The sequence below is a fragment of the Hippocampus guttulatus genome, chromosome 15 (assembly GCF_054856545.1).
Source record: "Hippocampus guttulatus isolate MCC_2025c chromosome 15, RoL_Hgut_1.0, whole genome shotgun sequence".
NCBI classification, from domain to species: Eukaryota; Metazoa; Chordata; class Actinopteri; order Syngnathiformes; family Syngnathidae; genus Hippocampus; species Hippocampus guttulatus.
In genome coordinates this window covers 9429974-9452250 of record NC_141275.1, presented here as the reverse complement: position 1 = coordinate 9452250, position 22277 = coordinate 9429974, and the positions used below count along the sequence as shown (strand labels likewise).

The following is a 22277-nucleotide window of genomic DNA, read 5'->3' as shown; positions in this document are numbered from 1 at the left end:
GAGAATTAAACGCGAGCTGTTTAAGTTATCAGAAGATAAAAGCAAAAAGGCATAATCTGTTCAATTCGTACCCACACTCACAAAATAAGCTACACGCTACGGTGAAATCAGTATTGCATATCGGTTGAACATAGGTCACAGGTTATGTCACCACATGAAAGTAAAAGTGAAATTGTGCGTTATCTTGTGATGTGTTTCAACATCCATGGTTGCTTCTGTTTTTGATTTGAATTGGGACGAACCATAACTACAAACTTTTAATCATGTAAGTGTCATGAACATGAGGGGGTCTTTCCCATCATCTTCTGTCCTGTCGAAATTCAGGGGTAACTGTGGCTCCCTCTAGTGGCTCATGGGATACCAGTTCAGCCCTTCTCCGGGAAACGGTTTTTTTTCAGCATTCCAGCCAATAAAATAAACATTTGCATTCCAGCAAATAAAATAAACACTCTACATTAACATCCAAAAAAATTGAGCAAATCCGCACCTGTCCAAAATGACAAATTTGTCATGTCTAAGGGTAAATTCCCTTTTTTTAGCATTATCAGAACAAGGTTAACGTGCCAATGTAAAAACTCTCCAAAACCCCCAAAATCGACTTTTCTGGACGCTAGACTAAACATCTAAGCTTACTCAGTCAGGGATTTTCTCAACTTGTGGAAGACACAACCTTTTGGGGGACCTATCACATTTAATCAGGAGCATTGTTAGCTTATCAATGTACGGACGTTGCTTCATATGAATGGAGAGGACTGTCTCTGCTGATGTGAACTTTTGCAGATTGTGTTTCTATCACACACATTCACAACATTGCACTGGAAACATATTTTACAACACAGTGTATTGGATTTAAGGATAGAGATTGACTCAGTGCAGTATAATCTTCTTAATTTTGGTCAGAACTGCCAGCCAGTGTCGTGTAGTCTGCTTGTCTGATAAGCGGTATGCAAAAAGGAAGGATGTACGTCTTGTAAATGGGGTAAACGAAACGTCTTCTCCAATCTGCTGTGATTAGATTGCCAGCGTGTCTTTTACTGGACGTGGGGCTCATCGGCTCAATTTGATGATGTCATTGTGATGTAGGCCCGGTTATCTCATACATGGGCTTTTTCACAACAAATGTTCTACATGGCGATTACAAATTGCATCGCGGGAAGGAGGGACTGTTCTCAACATTGTCTGCTTGACAGCTTGTCGACAATGTAGATTGGCCAGACCCATTTAATGTGTTTTATTTGTATCTTATTTAGTTGAGATGTTCATATTTGCCTATACAGTATATTATATGAACCTATGCATCCATTTCAAATTTTCTTGTTCCCCCCTCTCCCCCGATGTGTTTTCTTGCATGTTAAAATACATGACACACATAGTAAGAGGCGGAGCAACAAGGGAGGAGCACAGGTTATTGTGGAACATAAATACATGTGATTCGCTCTTATGTAGACTTATAGTTGGACCACCTTGTGTCACGCTGCAAAAATGTCTTTGACTGATGCCCTGGTCATTATTGGTGGATTCACATTAGTTTTCTACTCCATGAAAGCGGCCAGGAAGTGTTACTGCGGATTCAGAGAGTTTATTTTATCGGAATTTTGGCAAGTGGATTTAAGGACTTATGGGCAATGGGCAGGTAAAGTTCAAAATTAGATTTCCATTTTGTTTATAGAATTGATTGAAACTTTTGGTTGATGAGTTCACCGAAAGTTGTACATTATAGTGGGTGATATGTAGCCTCACTATTTGTCTTTCTTGTCTTGTAAGGTAAGAGAAATACAGAATTAGACAAGGCAGTAGTTCCTCTCCTGAAAATCCTCACCAGAAAGGACAGTAAAGTTTTTCCGGCGATAAAGAAATCCTAAAACATCTCTCTTAATTTCTCCCGCAGTTGTCACAGGTGCCACATCTGGTATTGGAAAAGCATACGCCATGGAGGTGAGGCTTTGAAACATCCTGCTGAAATCTTGGTGGAAAAAAAAATCCAGCAGTACTTGTTGTTAAATACAAACCAGCAGGATGGTTTGTATTTAATTTAATTGTGTGTGCATATGTTTTCTGTTTTTGCCTTCAGCTCGCTCAAAGAGGCCTGGATATTGTTTTAGTCAGCAGATGTGATGAGAAGCTTCGACAGGTGGCCAAAGAGATTGGTTAGCAAAATAACAGCCGACATAACTGAATTGTGTATTCAGGTCATCCTTCAAATCCTAATTATTATTCTCACAAAGAATTGTTTTGTCTCTGTCAGAGGGTCAGTACGGTCGAAAGACTCACACCATCCGAGTGGACTTCACACACGGCCATAATATCTACCCTTTATTAGCCAAGTGTCTCCAAGGTCTCGAAATTGGAATTCTGGGTAAGTGGACAAAGGGAGTGGAATTTGGATGACATGATCTGTAAAAATTGAAGGATTCACATGAAACTTGAGTCGGTAAAATAAAGTCTCGCAGTCAGGTAGCGTTAGCAGAGCATTAGCATTACCTGAGAGCAGTGGTTCTTAATGACCATGTATAGTAAGGCGTTATTAACCGGAAAAAAAACGACCACGTATAGTAAGACATTTTTCGCTGAAAAAAAAAGGACCATGTATAGTAAGGTGTTTTTAGCCGAAAAAATCAACCATGTATAGGAAGGCGTTTTTAACTGAAAAAAATGACCATGTATATAGTAAGGCGTTTTTAGCCGAAAAAAACCCCCAACCATATATAGTAAGGCATTTTTAGCAAAAAAAATTTAGCCCCAAAAACGACCATGTATAGTCGGGCATTTTTAGCCGAGATTTTTAGCCCCAAAAACGACCATGTATACTAAGCCGTTTTTACCTGAAAAAAAATGAACATGTATAGTAAGGCGTTTTTAGCCGAAAAAAATGACAATGTATAGTTAGGCGTTTTTAGCCGAAAAAAACGACCATGTATAGTCGGGCATTTTTAGCCGAATAAAACGACCATGTATAGTAAGGCGTTTTGAGCTGGAAAAAAGACCATGTATAGTAAGGTGTTTTTAGCTGAGAAAAAAACGACCATGTATAGTAAGCCGTTTTTAGCCGAAATTTTTAGCCGAAAAAACCGACCGTGTATAGTAAGGCGTTTTTAGCTGGAAAAAAAAATCCATCCATATATAGTAATGCGTTTTTTGCCGAAATAAAGGAAAATGTAAAGTAAGGCATTTTTAGCCGAAATTTTTAGCCCCAAAAACGACCATGTATAATGAGGCATTTTTAGCCGAAAAAACGACCATGTGTAAGGCGTTTTTGGCCAAAAAAAAAACGACCATGTATAGTAAGTAGTTTTGAGATGGAAAAAAAGACCATGTATAGTAAGGCGTTTTTAGCCGAAATTTTTAGCCGAAAAAAGAGACCATGTATATATAGTAAGGCGTTTTTAGACGAAAAAAACGACCATGTATAGTCAGGTGTTTTTGGCTAAATAAAAATCGAACATGTACAGTAAGGCATTTCTAGCCCCCAAAAAAACGACCAAGTATAGGAAAGGCGTTTTTAGCCGAAAAAAACGACCATGTATAGTTAGGCTTTTTTAGCCGAAAAAAAACGACCATGTATATAGTAAGGCGTTTTTAGCCGAAAAAACCCCCCAACCATATAGAGTCGGGCATTTTTAGCCGAAATTTTTAGCCCCAAAAACGACCATCTATACTAAACCGTTTTTACCTGGAAAAAAAACGACCATGTATAGTAAGGCATTTTTAGCCGAAGAAAACGACCATGTATATATAGTAAGGTGTTTCTGGCCGGAAAAAAACGACCATGTATAGTAAGGCGTTTTAGCCCAAAAAATGACCATGTATAGCAAGGCGTTTTTAGCCGAAAAAAAACGACCATGTATAGCAAGGCGTTGTTGGCCGAAAAAAAACGACCATGTATAGTAAGGCGTTTTTGACCCGAAAAAAACGACCATGTATAGTTAGGCGTTTTAAGCCAAAAAAAAAAACGACCATGTATAGTAAGACGTTTTGAGCCGAAAAAAACGACCATGTATTGTAAGGTGTTTTCAGCTAAAAAAAAACGACCATGTATAGTAAGGCATTTTTAGGCCTAAAAAAACGACATAGTATAGTAAGGCGTTTTTAGGCCGAAAAACGCCTTACCATACTATGTCGTTTTTTTTCGGATTAAAAACACCTTACTATACTATGTCATTTTTTTCGGGCTAAAAACGCCTTACTATACTATGTCGTTTTTTTCGGGCTAAAAACGCCTTACTATACTATGTCGTTTTTTTCAGGCTAAAAACGCCTTACTATACTATGTCGTTTTTTTCGGATTAAAAACGCCTTACTATACTATGTCATTTTTTAAAGCTAAAAACGCCTTACTATACTATGTTGTTTTTTTCGGCCTAAAAACGCCTTACTATATATACTATGTCGTTTTTTTCGGCTTAAAAACGCCTTACTATACTATGTCGTTTTTTTCGGGCTAAAAACGCCTTACTATACTATGTCGTTTTTTTCGGGCTAAAAACGCCTTACTATACTATGTCGTTTTTTTTCGGCCTAAAAACGCCTTACTATACTATGTCGTTTTTTTCGGCCTAAAAACGCTTTACTATACTGTCATTTTTTTCGGCCCAAAAACGCCTTACTATACTATGTCGTTTTTTTCGGGCTAAAAACGCCTTACTATACTATGTCGTTTTTTTCGGCTTAAAAACGCCTTACTATACTATGTCGTTTTTTTTAGCTAAAAACGCCTTACTATACGATGTCGTTTTTTTCGGCCTAAAACCGCCTTACTATACTATGTCGTTTTTTTCGGGCTAAAAACGCCTTACTATACTATGTCGTTTTTTTCGGGCTAAAAACGCCTTACTATACTATGTCGTTTTTTTCGGGCTAAAAACGCCTTACTATACTATGTCGTTTTTTTTTTAGCTAAAAACGCCTTACTACTATGTCGTTTTTTTCGGCCTAAAAACGCCTTACTATACCATGTCGTTTTTTTCGGTCTAAAAACGCCTTACTATATAGGTCGTTGACAGACCATGTTTTCGAGGACCTTTTTGGTTTGTTACTTACAAGCTCAGTAAAGCAGTGCCAGTGTGGTCGACCAGTTACTGTGTCGGTTTACCAGCGCAGAGGTGCAGTGTTCAAATCCAGGTCTCGGCCATCATCTGCGGAGTTTGCATATCAACCTTTTATGGAAAGACCAGGTCCGTAAAGGCCTTTTTGGGTTGATACTGATTAGTTTGTTATAGATGTGCCATCGCGGTCCACTGGTTAGGGTGTCAGTTACACAGTGGGAAGACACCGGTTCGAATCCAGGTCTCGGCCATCGTTTGCATATGAAGCTTTTTTTGAACAACCATTTATGTAAAAGCTTTTTTGTGTTGTTCCTGATGATCTCGGTATATCTGTGCCACCGTGGTCCATTGGTTAGGTCGTCAATTTAACAGTGGGAAGATGCCGGTTCGAGTCCAGGTCTCGGCCATCATCTGCAGGGTTTGCTTCTCAAGCTTTTTTAAGCGACCAGTTACGGAAAGGCCTTTTTGGGTTCTTCCTGATGATCTTGGTATAGCCGCGCAACCGTGGTCCACTGGTTAGGATGCCAGCTTAACAGTGGGAAGATGCCGGTTCGAATCCAGGTCTCGGCCATTGTTTGCATATGAAGCTTTTTTTTGAAGCGTTTTTAGCCCAAAAAAAAAAACCCAACCATGTATAGTAAGGCGATTTTAGCCTGAAAAAAACAACATAGTATACTATGTCGTTTTTTTTCGACCTAAAAACGCCTTACTATACTATGTCGTTTTTTTCGGCCTAAAAACGCCTTACTATACTGTCGTTTTTTTCGAGCTAAAAATGCCTTACTATACTATGTCGTTTTTTTGGGCTAAAAACGCCTTACTATACTATGTCGTTTTTTTCGGCTTAAAAACGCCTTACTATACTATGTCGTTTTTTTCGGCCTAAAAACGCCTTACTATACTATGTGGTTTTTTTCGGCTTAAAAACGCCTTACTATACTATGTCGTTTTTTTCGGCCTAAAAACGCCTTACTATACTGTGTCGTTTTTTTCGGGCTAAAAACGTGTCGTTTTTTTCGGGCTAAAAATGCCGTACTATACTCTGTCGTTTTTTTCGGCTTAAAAACGCCTTACTATACCATGTCGTTTTTTTCGGTCTAAAAACGCCTTACTATACTATGTCGTTTTTTTTCGGCCTAAAAACGCCTTACTATATATACTATGTCGTTTTTTTTCGGCCTAAAAACGCTTTACTATATAGACTGTGTCGTTTTTTTCGGCCTGAAAACGCCTTACTATATACTATGTCGTTTTTTTCGGGCTAAAAACGCCTTACTATACCGTCTTTTTTTTTTGGCTTAAAAACGCCTTACTATACTGTCGTTTTTTTCGGCCTAAAAACGCCTTACTATATATACTATGTCGTTTTTTTCGGCCTGAAAACGCCTTACTATACTATGTCATTTTTTTCGGGCTAAAAACGCCTTACTATACTATCTTTTTTTTTTGGCTTAAAAACGCCTTACTATACTGTCGTTTTTTTCGGCTTAAAAACGCCTTACTATACTATGTCGTTTTTTTTGGCCTAAAAACGCCTTACTATACCATGTCATTTTTTTAGTAAGGTCATTTTTTTCGGGCTAAAAACGCCTTACTATACTATGTCGTTTTTTTTCGGGCTAAAAACGCCTTACTATATACTATGTCGTTTTTTTCGGCTTAAAAACGCCTTACTATACGATGTCGTTTTTTTTCAGCCTAAAAACACCTTACTATACTGTGTCGTTTTTTTCGGGTTAAAAACTTACTATACTATGTCGTTTTTTTCGGCCTAAAAACGCCTTACTATACTATGTGGTTTTTTTCGGACCAAAAACGCCTTACTATACTATGTCGTTTTTTTTGGTTCAAAAACGCCTTACTATACTATGTCGTTTTTTTCGGGCCAAAAACGCCTTACTATACTATGTGGTTTTTTTCGGTTCAAAAACGCCTTATACTATGTCGTTTTTTTCGGCATAAAAACGCCTTACTATACTATGTTGTTTTTTTCGGCATAAAAACGCCTTACTATACCATGTCATTTTTTTTGGGCTAAAAACGCCTTACTATACTATTTCATTTTTTTTGGGCTAAAAACGCCTTACTATATACTATGTCGTTTTTTTTCGGGTAAAAACGCCTTACTATACTGTCGTTTTTTTCGGGCTAAAAACGCCTTACTATACTATGTCGTTTTTTTCGGCTTAAAAACGCCTTACTATACTATGTCGTTTTTTTCGGTCTAAAAACGCCTTACTATAAATATACCATGTCTTTTTTTCGGCCTAAAAATGCCTTACTGTACTATGTCGTTTTTTTTCGGCTTAAAAACGCTTTACTATACTGTCGTTTTTTTGGGCTAAAAACGCCTTACTACATTGTCGTTTTTTTCGGTTTAAAAACGCCTTACTATATATACTATGTAGTTTTTTTTCAGGCTAAAAACGCCTTACTCTACTATGTCGTTTTTTTCGGCCTAAAAACGCCTTGCTATACATGGTCGTTTTTTTCGTCTAAAAACGCCTTACTATACTATGTCGTTTTTTTCGTCCAAAAACGCCTTACTATACATGGTCGTTTTTTTTCGTCTAAAAACGCCTTACTATACACGGTCGTTTTTTTCGGCTAAAAACGCCTTACTATACATGGTCATTTTTTTCACGGACAAAAACGCCTTACTATACATGGTCGTTTTTTTCGGCCAAAAACGCCTTGCTATACATGGTCGTTTTTTTTCGGCTAAAAACGCCTTCCTAAACATGGTTGTTTTTTTGGCTAAAAACACCTTACTATACATGGTCGTTTTTTTGGGCTAAAAAAGCCTGACTATACATGGTCGTTTTTTTGGGCTAAAAACGCCTTACGCCATGGTCGTTTTTCTTCACAATTTTGACTCTTGGTAGTTTTTTAGTAGACAATGATAATTACTAAATACAGTATTGTTGTTAATATCTGTTCCACAGTGAACAATGTGGCGATGTCCTACTCTGACGATTTCGCCTCATTCCTCGAAATTGCAGATGCTGAACAGGTATCTTTTTTAATGCGTTTCAATTATTTGGTCACACATCTCTCAGTTGTTGACACTCAGTTTCTCTCCCCTATGTGTTTGTCGTCTCCAGAAAATCACGGAGGTTCTCGACTGTAATGCCCTTTCTGTTGCTCAAGTAAGATCACGCGAAGATTAAACAAGCCATGTTGGGTTTATCTGCACTTTATAATAGGTTTTATAGTTGTTTTTGTTTTGCTTTTTTCTTCCCATCTCTTCTCCTCAGACGACAAGATTAGTTTTGCCCGGCATGCTTGAACGGTATACTAATGATGGTGTCGCACATTGAGGAGGATTTCCTGCCGGATTACTAATCTTTTCATGGTTGCCTCGCTGCAGGAAAACAGGATTGATCATTAATATCTCCTCGCAAGTGGGAATCCATCCGCAGCCTCTGCTGGCCCTTTACTCCGCCACCAAGGTACGATGCATTGTCGGGCTAGTCTGGCATCAACTTTCACTTTTGTGTGTTTGTTTCGCTCTTTCAAACTCATCTATGATTTTCTCTTTTCTAATTTTTTTTCTTTTTTGGCAGGCATTTGTGATGTATTTCTCTCAGTGTCTGCATGCTGAGTACAAGGCAGAAGGGATTACAGTCCAGGTGAGCTCAGTGATATTCAGTTCTCAAAAAAAAAATAATCATAATCTTGCAGATGGGATTCACTTGCATAACAACGCTCTTTCGGCTTCCTAAACTTTCATGTTGGAAAACTCGTACCACAAACTACAGTTGACCAAGACGCATATAGCAAAAATCCTTCAATAACACTACAATTAGACAAAAAAAATAAAAATCGGGAGTTCCATTTTTATGCTGATTAAAATTCAAATTGACATGCCGATTCCCAAATTATAATTAATTTCTTTCTCGCATATGGGAGATCCTAAATCTCAACACTTAACATCATAAGAGAAAAAACTGAGATCATTTCACTCAGAAATGAGTTTGTAGTGAAAGAAAAACAAGCATGCAGACCTAACTCATCAAAATTGTGTTCCGTAATGGCATTGAACCATCAAGGCTGATGATTGCGTGTTTATAATAATTGATGCCACAAGATGATCCCAAAGCACAACTTTTGTGAAAATGAAGCTCCTCGTCCGCAACATATTTGCTTACTTGACACCACAATGTCACAGGAGAGTGGCATGCCAATGCACTACTTATGTCTCTAAGGAGCTCTTCAACTGATCTCAACAAAGTTCCTTTGTTCTAAGATGCCAAATGAATGAAGGCAAAACACTACTTTGGTCTGAAAGATTCTCAGCCCACTTCAACAATATGCCTGGCAAAAGAAATACTCTTGTTGAAAGTAAGCTCCTTGCCTCACAACAACATAGTTCTTTGGCACCGAGATGCCACAAGAACGCCAGAGCAGTGCTTGAGAACTGCTTATAAATAAAATCTATTATTATTATTATTATTATTATTACATTTAGCGCCTGATAGGAGCACTTGAGCTTCTTTAAGACCGAACAACAAAAGGCAAACTCGTCTCATTTCCACAGTGCGTTGTGCCCTTCCTGGTTTCCACCAACATGAACAAAATGAAAAGCAGCGGCCACGTGAAGAGCGCTGCAGCTTTCGCCCGAGAGGCCTTGAACACAGTGGGTTACACCAGCTACACCAGCGGCTGTCTGCTGCACGCGCTGCAGGTCAGCATCACCGTCATCATCATCATCATCATCATCAATAACACACAATGACCTCCGCAGCAACATCCTTTTTTTTTTTGTGTGTTTCAGAGCTTTGCTATTGGCTTACTCATCCCAGACTGCCTGCGTATGTCCTCGTTCCTTGTGGCAAAGCTACATGACACGGCACACCGGAGAAAAATCCAAAAAGGACTGTTCAAGGGGGTTCATACGGATTCATAAAGGAACAAACAATGCACTCTTGCCTGCACTTTACAATGGATGGACGCTAGAATCGTTTTTTGTAGGGTCACTGACAAGCGAGTGTAATCAACATTTTTTCCTCCCCATCTTTAGATTCGAAATTCAAATCAGCTTTTTCAGATGATATTACATCCCACATAAAAGTGGAGATGCATGTTCTTTTTTGGAGGGCAACATGTAGGAATTTGGATATTTGAAGAGTTGTCTCAATTATTCTCGATATCGACAGATACTGTACGGTGACGATATTTTATTACACTTAAGCTTTCAGGAAGTTACAAAGATTACGATACACAGACAATGGCCACAGCATCAACTCATGAGATCCACTTTATGAACGGTCTCAAAAAGTCCATGTTAACAAAATGAAATCTCAGTCTTGATAGACAATGTTCATTGTTGTATCTTTGCAGTTTCAATACGCGATGACTTTTTCTATCAACTACTACAAAAAAAAATAAATAGCATGGGAGAGAAGCAAAGCTAAGTCACATTAGCTGTTGCTGCTTTTTATTTATTTTTTAGGCAGTTTTCTGTTTGTAATGAGGTAACATGCGGCGTTAAACACAACTGAAAACACAAACACAAGAAATTGTTTTAGCGACTTTGTGGCAGTGGTACAATAACCGAGTAACCTGTTTTACAATTTTGACCTAATTTGATCCATATCGTTGGTCCTGGTGTCTCATCTCAGGCTGAATTTGAATGTTTCGCACCTTCAAGCAAAAGAATGCAAACAAAATATCCACCAGAAGTCAAGACAGCCAGAGTTGATCCCAATTCTTGCATAAATACTGAAAAAGCTCGACTTATTTGAGGTAACATTGATGAATCCAATCAATTCAGCTCTAAAAGAAAGACTTGATATAACTGGGTCCTGCAAAAAAAAAAAAAAAAAAAAAAAAATCCATTAAAACAGACAATATACCATTATCATTGTCTTTTAAATACCACAAAATTCGGAATGACATCCCTGAAAATGTGCCTCAATACTTGGGCATTTCTATATTTAAAGGACCTGAATTGGTCAAAATTGTTTTGTTGTTTTTGTTTTTAAGGCTCTGTAACACAGTCAACCCGAAGGGTCAGCAGACGGTACGATAAGTTAGGCCGGTAAACATCGTTTTAATCAGCGAAGCAGTTCAAGTGCATGAAAATAGGAACGTATCCTACGAGAATGTGAGATCATCAAAAGTGCGTATTTACACTCGGCTGAGAGTGTACACTGTGTACAGTAAGTGTCATACGCTCGCCAGACACTGCATTTGGTGGACACTATGTTCACTACATCCACAATAAATATGTGAAGTGTGAAACAATCAACCGCTCTGAGAATGTCAATCAAAAGCCAGCATTATTACGCTTTTGCGGAGGCCGAACTTTTAACCCGTCGCTTGTACCGGATCGCATTTGGTCTATCAAATCAAGTGTAAGCTTTGTTGAACCATTGCATCCACGTGGAACCGGTGCTTATATATACAGCATATAAACAGTCAGGCAAGATTTAAAGATCCGTGTAGGTCACCGGGGTGACGCCATGGATGAGGAGCGTCGGACCCAAACCGTTGGTCACTGCTTCCAGCTGGGCCAAGTACGCCTGGGAATGGCTGTGATGAGCGGGGGGCCGCGGTAAATAGAGGAAGCGAACGGCAGCCTGAGAACTGTGTTCCATCAACATCGAGTTCACCGCAGACAGGAAGTGGTCAGAGAGGGCGTGGCTCTGCTCCTTACCGCCCTCGGTATCCGTCTGAGCGTGGTGTTGCACCACCGAGTCCCAAGGGACGATCTTGATGGACGCTCGGATGCGAAGCTTCTTGAGCAACTCTCGAAAGGTCTCCTCGTCGACCACCCATCCCTGGTCGCTGGACTCCGTCTCCACGTTGAGGAAGATCCTCATTCGGGCGTGGCGCCACTTGCTGGACATGTTGAGCACGCAGGCCATCTGAAGCAAAAAGAGGCTGCACACGTCCTGATAATCTCGACAGCCCGGCTGCAGCAGGTTGAGAGGCCACACGTCGATGGTCCGCTCCGAGCCGTCCACTTTGCTCTGCTTCCCTTCGCCCTCCAAGTGGAAAAAATAGCGGCCGAGGCACACGTTCTTGTTCATTTTGACGGCGTCGGCGATGATGCCCACGTATTCTTCGGGGGAGAGCCAGCGAGGGCTCTCGACGTGTCGAACGGGAGGGAAATGGGCCTGTAAAGAAGGCAGGTCAACCCCGAAATTATACTCGCCTTCTGGGCCTTGTCCTACGGATGTGCCACAGAAGGCGGTATCTTGGAGGAAGAAGTCCTCGGGGGTGCAGCTGTCATAGAAACCCAAGATCAGAGTGTTGGGCTTCATGCCGCCTGAAAGAGACACCAAAAATAAATAAAAAAAATCATTGCGGAGTCAATCCTAAAATCTACGTTGTTCCTCCATCTTCTCTCACCGAGGCCTGTGATGCGTAGAAGATGCTGCGTTCCTTGTCTGACAGACGGCGAGAGCGTCAGGTCGACGAAGGCCTTCACCCCGAGCTTGTCGACTAAGCTCAGCCAGAAGTTGTATTGCTGCTGCACGGGGTCTGACGGCAGTGAATCTAAATCACAGACAAGATAAGAATTCATCACCACGGAGGGATGATGAAAAATGTGGAAGCAGGACAGATGTGGACGCGCGGGCCGGTTGCGCATGACACTTTCGGGAAACTTCATACGATGTGCACACATCGCGATCACGAGACGTGACAGAACGACAGGAAATGGAAATGTCGGGATCTCAATGTAATGTGCCTCATCTTAAATGATTATTGTTTGCATTTTGAAAAGTACATCACAGTAACATATAAAAACCTCTCACAAAAGAATGAGCAACGGCAAATAAAAGCTTCTGGGCTCGGATGTTTTTTTTTTGGATTCATATTCAGTACTTCCTGTTTCGTGAAATCATCTGTTTCAATGATGTATCGCAAGGTATCGTTGGCTTCTTTCAAGAAGACTCGCAGATTAAAAAATGGAGTCAGATAGTTAAGTAGCAGAGTATTTTTGCTGCGCGAGTAGTTTGATCATGCCGAAACACACTTTGCATGTAGGACGAGGTAGCCATTAAAAAAACAAAACAAAACAGGAAGTGAAGTCGTTGCGATTGAGAACATGCATTTGCCGCGTATGTCTGGGCGTGGCGCATGGTAGGAGTGATTGCTCGAGGAAAAGATAAGAATCAGTTAATGCCGTTAGCTGCAGATGTCCTACGCAGAGCACGCACAGAATATTACCCAGATCTCCGAGCTGGACGTGGCCCAGCACGTAGAGTCCTCCCTTTTTCAGCTGGTTGACGAACAGGATGAGCTGGCAAGAAGAGCGCGGATTGGCCACCATCAACAACACCTGCGGCCTCCAGAACTTCACGTGGTCCTTCCTCACATCCAGCATCAGTAGATATTTGCGCACCTAAAACCACAACCGAGAGTGAGAAACTTCTGAGAGGGAAGCGGGATGCGCATTAACGTGGTACCTGATGGAAGATGAGGGCCTGGCTGATGTAGCCCCAACTGCTGGTGGGAGAGCGGTAGTGGAGGAAAAGCAGCAGAAGCAACAGGAGGACGATGCTGCCTGATGAGTAGACGGGGTTGATGACGAACATCATGACTAAGCAGCTCAGGATCCCGAGCAGACATGTGTGCCACGAGAAAAACTGGAAGGTTGGCCTGTAAAACGCACAAACGAATACAGCCATGTCTTGTGTGTGTGTGTGTGTGTGGGGGCGGGGGGGTACAATCACCCCGCTAGGGTCTTTATTTATATAATTTCAACCACCACACTGAAAAATTGTTCGTGATGATTTAAATTAAGGAGGATCCCGCGACAACATCCTACGGCGGGAACGCTTGCAGATGCTCACGACACCAACTTCCCGAAGATAGCATGGAAATGCCTCTTCTCCTGGGGGGGGGGTCCATTTCGACTGTTATTTTCAGGTCTGCAGCACCTGCAAAATTGTGTTTCTGGCCAGGGCCCCTTTCACGGAGGACGTGGAAACCTTCCAAAGGCATAATATTTACTGACCCAAAAAGTCCCACTTTTGCCAGGTCTATTTATAGTCATCAGCCATCAATTCCCGGGTGGGCATCGCCGAAGGCCCTTTTCCAATTACATGGGTCAGAAAACCTCCTTAACCCACATCGCAGGCCTACGTCAGACCCCAAAATGGCATAAAGCACCCGGGGGGGTTGCATTTTTACAGCCCTTAGCTTGATAACAACGTGCCACAAATTCATGTTTCCCTATTGATGCGGCCATGCCCCCAGTAGCCTATTATCCCAAAGGGTTAAGAAAGCTTCCAAACCCACGCCACATGCCATTAAAGTTCACTTTTCGTCAGGGTCTATCACAATCAAATTTTTCCAGGTCAGCAGCTGTCACAAAATTGTGATACTGGCGCACAGCACCACGGAGCCTGGAAACTTCAAGTTACACCAGGGGGATGAGGCAAACGAGGCAAAAAAATACGGAAAAAATGCCATGGTTCATTTACATTTTTGAGGGAGGGAGGGCCTTACCAACTCATGGCCGTGGAAGAAACTTGAGCAAAGAATACAAAGTTAGGAATGGGGCAAAACTGTGAACGAATTGACATTTGCATGCTCGTAATATTACTTCTGTGTTAGCTATGAGATGGACCTTAAGCTGGTTGTTGTGGAGATCAAATAAATGCACACAGTTTTGTGTATTTCTGTGCGACACAAACAACCTGTAGAGTTTGAGTTGAATTTCTCCTCTTCACAATAAATCAAGAATGAAAAGACAGCTGGGTCAGGAAACACATGTCAGACCAGAGCTTGATGTCTTGTCATTTAAAGCTTGGAAATATTCAAAAATATATACCATATTTTCCGCACTGAAAGCATTTTCTCAAAAAGCTGACAGTGCGTTTTATAATCCGATGCGCCTTATATATGGATCGATATTCGGATTTCTTGGACATAGTCTTTTAAATGTTCTGTGAAGCGCTTTGTTACAGCTGCGGAGGTTGTGAAAGTTTGATATAAACAAAGCTTGTATTGTATTCCTTTAGCGTAGCTCCATCTAGTGGCTGCATAACACAACAGCAGCCACTATTGTAGCTTCTATTCATTCTATGCGCCCTAGTTCTGAAAACAGTTTGAAAATAAGCCCCTCGTGGAAGGTGCGCCTTATACTCCAAAGTGCCCTATAGTGCGGAAAATACAGTATATTGTACAGTGAACAACACAAATATGGTATTGTGTTAAACGACAGACTGCTTAGAATCTTCCCTGTAGTCTACATTGAGTACCTGAAATTTGGGGCCGATGCCCACTCAAGCGCCAAACAAGCGAGGTCAACAGCTGCATAGGCAAGCAGGTAGAAAACGGTCACCAAGCTGGCGACGGCATTGAGCTGGCCTGCAAACACCACACCCTGTAATGCAAATGCAAGTTATGACAATGTGTGAACACCCCCCACCCAAAAAAAACAATCAAGCAATAACTCTACAGAGGGCCTGCTAACCTGTGCCAGCCCCCACGTATAAAGCACTGCCATCCACGGGTTCCCCGAACTTGTAGTGATCGTCGCAGGTGCTAATGGCAAACCTGTGGGGGGAGGGGGGGGTGAATTTAAACTGCTTAGAAAAAAGGAATTGGGTCAGAAATGGTGATGTTGTCTTGGGAGATGAAATACAAGTCGTACCAAAGAGTTGGTCCACAGCAAGAGCGTGCAAGATACGGGATGCTCCTATCATGGAGCACATTGCGGCAAACAGAGCACCGCAGTATATCCCAATGGTCACAAACGGTGGCCAGATGTTAATTCGCTGGAGGAAACCATAATCCTGAATCAAAAGAGTTCTAGAGAGTGGGAGAAGTGCAAGAGAGAAAAACAAAAGAGTTAACCCCAACGGTGCTTGATTGTCGCAAAGTAAAAATTGAGTTTCACGTCAATTTCCCACCTGTCACAAGTGGCACTGACCAAGAGGAAGAATAGGATGTACACGATGAAGGTGTAAATGACGGCCACGATGGTTCCTTTGGGGATGGACACGCTTGGTGTTTCCAGGTCCCCTTCAGTCACAAGAACAATCATTAGTGAGGACAGAGTTTTGTATTATATTTATATATATATATTATTAACCAACAATCCCTTTATGGAACACATTTGAAATCTTTAAACTGCTTAATATGACAGTAGAAGTTAGGGACGCACGATACTGTACTTGTCTACATACACGTATGTGTAAAAAAATGTTTGTTTGTTTTTTTTAAATGCTCCAACATTAATGGCGTTATGAAGTATCGGTAGACATGGTATCGGGGATCACGCAAATATATGTACATTACTCGGTCTGGAAAGAAAAAGCAGCAATGGTGCATCCCTCGTAGCGATAGTAGATCACTTATAACCTGACATGTTGGCTCCAGCCATGATTCCAGTACAGCTGGTGAACATAACGGCGAACACGGTGGCAAATGACATGACTGTGTTGGTGCTGTAGTCCAGTGAGTAGCCAGCTGCAAGGAGGGTGGGGGGGGGTGGGGGGGGGAGTGACACATACATTAGATTATCAACATTTTCCAAGAGCACTGCGCATTCAAACACTCACAGCCCAAGTTGTTCTTCAGTGTGGTCACGTTAAAGCCGGTGTAGCTGGCGTTGTAACGCAGGGTCTGATTGCCAGGACCTGGGTGACTGATGATAAAATCCAGAGGTTTGACGGCCACAGAACTGATGAAGACGGACAGCAGCGAGACGGTGACCAACAGCAGGATGCCGAAGGCCATCCGGGAGTAGATGTGGGCGCCCACCAGACACACCACCAGACACAGCAGGAGGATCACCGACGAGTAGAGCACAGTGTACCAGTAACCTTGAGGGAGCACGCGCACGCCCTCGGACACAGATGTTTCTGAACGCAAAAAAAAAAAAAAAAAAAAAGAACATACAGAATCTTGAGGGAGATGCGCACAGTTCTCGCAAAGGCTCAAGACAAAGCATTTGATCAGATTATATGAACAAGGTCCCGATATAATGATGAACAGATCCATGTAGAATCGGTCATTATTTTTTATGTGAAATGAGCACAGGTTTTGAGTTGAAGAAAATGACTCGCTGATAAATCCTTACTTGTTACGATGAATTAATGTTTCAGATAAATGAAAATTGATAAACAGCATATTTGAATGTGAAACAAAACAAAAACCACTTGCCTGCATCCACGCCAAACACATCAAGAATAGCCTCCACCAGACCAAGAACGTATTCTCCACACGCAAACACCTTGGCTAAGAAGAACATTAAACCAATACTTCCTCCGAACTCAGGGCCCAGTGATCGACTGATCATGTCTGATGAACAGAGTTAGGGTTTAGTTTCGAACATGAGATCAGCACACAAAAAACATTTCGAGGAGGAAGGATACAATAAGCGCCGCCTCCCTGTATGGCGCCGTTGGTAGAAATTGCGCAGATCGATAGGATGGTAAGCGTTATGATGACATAGGCGACCACCACCATCAGAAGGCCTTGCAGGAGCCCCGCATGGCCAACAACAAAACCTGCAAGATGAGCTCAAGTCAACTCAGGTTCATACAAATATCCGCTGAACTGCTGTCTTGGTGCATCACCTCACCCGTTCTCAGAAACAACACGATGCTGAACATGGAGAGAATGGTCGGCACCATCACACCGAAAAATGTGTTGAGCTTTCGGGGCTCTTTACTCGGCGTCCGAGAGGTGCAGTCAGGGGACGTGTCCACTACGGTGCCGCAGGTCGCCACCGCCATGCTCAGACCGCACACCCCTGAAGTGATGAGGGGGCTGCGTTCGTTTGACATGGCCGCTTCCTCAGTTTGCCTTGTGGAACGCAAATCAGACAAGGGATTAATTGATTTGAACTTGAGTGCACTACTTGGCGGTGACCAGCAGAGGCGCTGCAGAGTCAGTTTGAGGTCTAGACGAATAACATTGACAAGCCGAGTTGCATTCACGTCTTAGCAATTTTATTTGTGTTTGGCAGTATTCTGCTCAGTGCACCACTAGAAAGAAAAAGCCCATTCAGTAAAATTTTTTGTTAATTTTGGTCAAAGAAATTACAGCCGATTTAGTTTATATTGACTGTGGCACACACCACTATACCATTACACTGGTCAATATACATATATATATATATATATACATAAATGTTTTGCTCCATTTTTAAATCAGAGATGCAAAGGTCGAACACATTTCCCCTCTTTTCACAACACTGGATGATACGTTTTAAAAGGTTGTAGCAAACATGTTCTCATGTTAACCACCCACAGCTTGTCACGTGTTCAGAGCTTCATGAAAATGAGACTCAACGGTCTCAGAGTAGCGCTACATTATAAGATTTCCATGACTTTTTACTTTATTATTAGGGTCATCTGAGCATTTTTAAATGCAGCAAATGTCCGTTGAATAGGCTCACGAGTCATATGCAGTATTTTGTTGAAGGAAGTTGATGAACAGCCGTCACAACAGTCACCTGATTCAAAAATGTGGCCAGATACATTTGACTGGTCATGTTACTTGTAGACAATCAATGTGATACACATTCTCTTCTTATTTTCCACCTCCGTGGACAGCATAAACAATTTCTTGAGATAAGGCGCTGCAAAGTTAAAAAAATTACACGCTCGCAGGAATCCCCAGTGGGTGACGTTTGTGATGCGTTGTGCTTAATGAAAGCTGCTCCACACCTCAGCTTGGTATTTGGAGCCAACTGGCTCACACCTTCGTGTTTCATTTTACATTAAACTCGAACAAATAGAGCTGGGCAGCATGTCTTTCTATTTTTTTTTTGAGGGGGGGGGGGGGCTCAATGAACGTTTATCCTTTTCTAATTGCTCTAGCAGCAACTGGAACCACATGAGGCATGCCAGAAATGAAACTTTTCTTGTACCGGAGATTTTGACATCATTTAAATAGTAAAGCCAGCTTGGTTTAAGTCTGTCCTGGTTTGTTCCACATATTGTTGGGGGATAATATACTGTAAACTGTTTCCTCTTTGCAGCTTTCTGAGCCGGATGTTTACCGACATGGCTCAGCCATTTACCCTTATAAAATAATATGAATCATTTGTAAAAGTGCCTTGAAAAGATTCAAATGCTTGCAAACAATAATCTCTCGCTGGGACTTTTAGACATCAACTAAAAAAATAGAATAGTCCTTCTATGTGATAAAAGACTTGTATGTGATAAGTCACAATCATATTGGTGCTTTTAATCAATCCAAAGCAAGTCAATTGGTTTATATCTTTATTTTATTGGCACTTCGTTCCCTATATGGGTGTTCACTTTTTTATGATATGACATAATTTATTGCTTAAATTGCTTATTTTTTGTGTACCCAGAATTGGGAACCACTAATGTGGATGTGTACTTAAGGTTGTGGCCAGTAAATTTAAACTGCCGTCACAATGGTTAGACATGTGTTTTTGGCACAAGACCAATCAAACACCAAGCTAAAATTATGGTAAACTCAATTGAGATAGAAAGAGCGTATGAAACCAAGTTTCTCGGATTAGTAATAGACTCAAAACTATGTTGGAAGCCACATATCGATAACGTAAAAAGAAAAATAGCCAAAACCGTAGGGATCCTCTACAAAACCAAGGAAGTGCTAAATAAGAGATCTTTGTACACATTATACACTTCATTATTATTACCATATATGACCTACTGTGTGGAAATATGGGGAAATGCCTGCAAAACAAACACACTCCCTATTCTCAACCTACAAAAAAAAGCAATTCGAATTATTAATAGATCAAAATATACGGAACCCACAAATCCACTATTTATCAAATTAAATACGATGAAATTTTATGACCTGGTTGACTTTAAAATCGCCCAATTAATGTACAAAGCACACAATAACCTGCTCTGCCAAAACATTCAGAAGTTTTTCGAAATTCGAGAAAGCAGCTATGATTTAAGAGGTACCAACTTATTCAAAAAACTCAAAACAAGAACAAACATCAAGCAAAGAAGTGTATCTATCAAAGGTGTTAATCTGTGGAATCATCTCGAAACGGACCTGAAAATGAGTAAATCGCTTGCTGAGTTCAAAAACAAATTCAAAAAAAGAGTACAAACAACCTACATCAATCAGAGTTAAAATGATAAATTCAAAACATTAAATATAATGATAAATCAGAACTAAGTTGATAAATAGAGAAAGGTATATAAATATCCATTATGAATACAGGAGAAAATTGACACAAGAGTGTCAGGGTGTGGAAGTATATAATCCCGATACAAACCAAAAGTTGTAAAAATATCACGGTTAAGGGTAAAGTATGAGCCTTAATGGAGACTTCTTTCTTCTTACTTTTTTCCTTTCTGATTGATATAAAAATGATTTATTAGATACAATCACATAACGGGGTAGGACTAGATACGTTTTTTACTTCTTCCTACTCCCTTGAACATAATAACTGTGTTGAATGAAGATTGATTTCTTTCTTTTTACTTTTTTTATCTACCTTATTTTCTGTCAAATTATGACTGTATATATGTTTTATGTTCAATAAACAAACAAACAAACATAGAAAACATGCCATAGTGGGCTGCAACTGGTTTCATGTACAGTAGGTCCTGATATTGATCTGTAACGGTTTAAATTGCTTGTGTTGTTGCTGATGCTGAAAATAAAGGATGCCTGCTATTGCAGATGTTGATCCAAACCACCTGGAAGCATCTAAAAGGGGCCATCTGGTGGCCCATTGCCTTAGTTTGGAGCAATTCCAAGTAAACAGCCGGTTCTGTCACATTTACGATGAATGGGGGCGGATCTGGACACTGAAAAGTTTGCATTTTTAAGAGGTATCGAGAAAAGAGCTCCCTTGGCAGTGCCGTTTTAAAATCAGGAAGTGAAGCAGCGACGAATCGGCAGCACACGGCGTTCAAAATAATAATACGAATACTGCACCATCGAAATGGATAAACGCACTTTTGGGCTCATGCAAGCGAGTAGTGTCATGCTTTATTCTCCGGTCAGGAAGCTCAGACTTACCGCGACGGTCACTCGACAAACAGTGGCCCACTTCCTGTTTGAAAACCCACTCGTCTTGAGTTTGATGTCCGCTTTACGTCCACTTGGTGCAGGCTGTTGTCGTCGCGGGACGGTGGTCGGCACCGAGCTGAGAGCTGAGGCCCGCGAAGCAATATGCCCAATAACAACACGGGGCATGACACGCCTTGTGCTGCGATTATTTGCTCCAAACTGTCACGGGAGAGCTGAAAAGAAACCATGTGACCGACTAAAAGGGGACGCCCCCCAATTTTTTGAAGCCTCTGAAACAAGGGCGATGCTACTTGTCGACATTAGCCACGCCCCTTACGTCACTACCCGGAACAAAAACACAAACTTCAGATCGACCGTTTATTTAATGAGTAAACTCTATTATTTAATTATTTTATTTATTCATTTATTTCCACATTCTAAAAGTCTATACTGTATTCCGTGTCTGTAAAGTTGAACATTTTTTTACTAGTTAGTGGTGTTTGTGCACACCAGGGGGCGGTGTTGTAAAGCTCAAATAGAAGATTGCTACGAACAACATCATTAGGTACACTTGAAAACTATGGCCCGCGGGCCCGCCCGCAATTGGCTGTTGACCACAAGCCCAGGGTGCATCCCGTCTTTCCCTCAAAACACCAGCTCACCCATTGACCCAGTAAGGTCAAGACGAACAGAAAATTGCTGGTTAGTTTTTTTTTCTAATCTACATGACCTGGCCCATCTGTCTATTTTCAGAAATCACTGGAACCATTAAATGTTAATTTAAGAATGTCCGTTCCAATACTTTTGCTCACTGAAAAAGTGGATGGCTTCAAACAAAAGGTGCTCTGTCCTGAATTATTTAACACAACTAGATGTACACTAAATAACATGAAATAAAAGGTGGACTTCTGAACTTTTGTCCAATATTCTTTTTTTTTTTACCTGAAACTCAAATGTCTCCTGTATAGAACAAAAAGAAAGGAATGCTACATTGTGTAGAAATCTACTTTTTCCTCATTGTCTGTGTTATATTATTATTTTATTAAAAATAAACAATTCAAACAACCTTCAAAATATGACTGCTGCTCAGTAACCATATGAGATACCAGCAGAGGGGAATGCAAATAAGAACTTTGTTGGATCATCTTGTTTAGAAAAACGATCATGCTTGTGCGGGAATAAAAACTAGAACAGTTACAGTTACAGGCAATCCTCAATAGTCCCTGTCAGCTGACGTGACCACAAATTGAAGTCTGACTGGGAGGCCTGCCATTACAATTCTACATC

At 41.0% G+C, this 22277-nt stretch overlaps 2 protein-coding genes across 2 annotated transcripts; one reads left to right on the top strand and one right to left on the bottom strand.

Moving 5' to 3' along the window:
- Positions 1-1447: 1447 nt before the first annotated feature.
- Positions 1448-10216, top strand: hsd20b2 (hydroxysteroid (20-beta) dehydrogenase 2). Its single transcript, XM_086131071.1, has 10 exons — positions 1448-1633; positions 1889-1935; positions 2072-2147; positions 2246-2356; positions 7988-8055; positions 8147-8191; positions 8300-8334; positions 8413-8674; positions 9583-9729; positions 9820-10216. The coding sequence occupies exons 1-10, from the start codon at positions 1483-1485 to the stop codon at positions 9949-9951; spliced, it is 1074 nt and encodes a 357-aa protein (XP_085987197.1). The 5' UTR covers positions 1448-1482; the 3' UTR covers positions 9952-10216.
- slc12a9 (solute carrier family 12 member 9) lies at positions 10203-21315 on the bottom strand. Its single transcript, XM_086131070.1, has 14 exons — positions 21000-21315; positions 17593-17816; positions 17384-17518; positions 17172-17309; positions 16568-16870; positions 16368-16475; positions 15917-16028; positions 15658-15815; positions 15478-15560; positions 15263-15387; positions 13463-13655; positions 13224-13398; positions 12402-12548; positions 10203-12318 (listed from the first exon to the last, which is right to left on the bottom strand). The coding sequence occupies exons 2-14, from the start codon at positions 17795-17797 to the stop codon at positions 11477-11479; spliced, it is 2724 nt and encodes a 907-aa protein (XP_085987196.1). The 5' UTR covers positions 17798-17816; positions 21000-21315; the 3' UTR covers positions 10203-11476.
- Positions 21316-22277: the final 962 nt, after the last annotated feature.

Coding starts and splice junctions, on each gene's coding strand:
- hsd20b2 (XM_086131071.1), top strand. CDS start 1,483: ATGTCTTTGACTGATGCCCTGGTCATTATTGGTGGATTCACATTAGTT. Junction 8,192..8,299: donor ATGCCCTTTCTGTTGCTCAA/GTAAGATCACGC, acceptor TCTTCTCCTCAG/ACGACAAGATTAGTTTTGCC. Junction 9,730..9,819: donor GTCTGCTGCACGCGCTGCAG/GTCAGCATCACC, acceptor TGTGTGTTTCAG/AGCTTTGCTATTGGCTTACT.
- slc12a9 (XM_086131070.1), bottom strand. CDS start 17,797: ATGTCAAACGAACGCAGCCCCCTCATCACTTCAGGGGTGTGCGGTCTG. Junction 17,310..17,383: donor ACAGGGAGGCGGCGCTTATT/GTATCCTTCCTC, acceptor TCTGTTCATCAG/ACATGATCAGTCGATCACTG. Junction 13,656..15,262: donor GCATCGGCCCCAAATTTCAG/GTACTCAATGTA, acceptor TGCGTTTTACAG/GCCAACCTTCCAGTTTTTCT.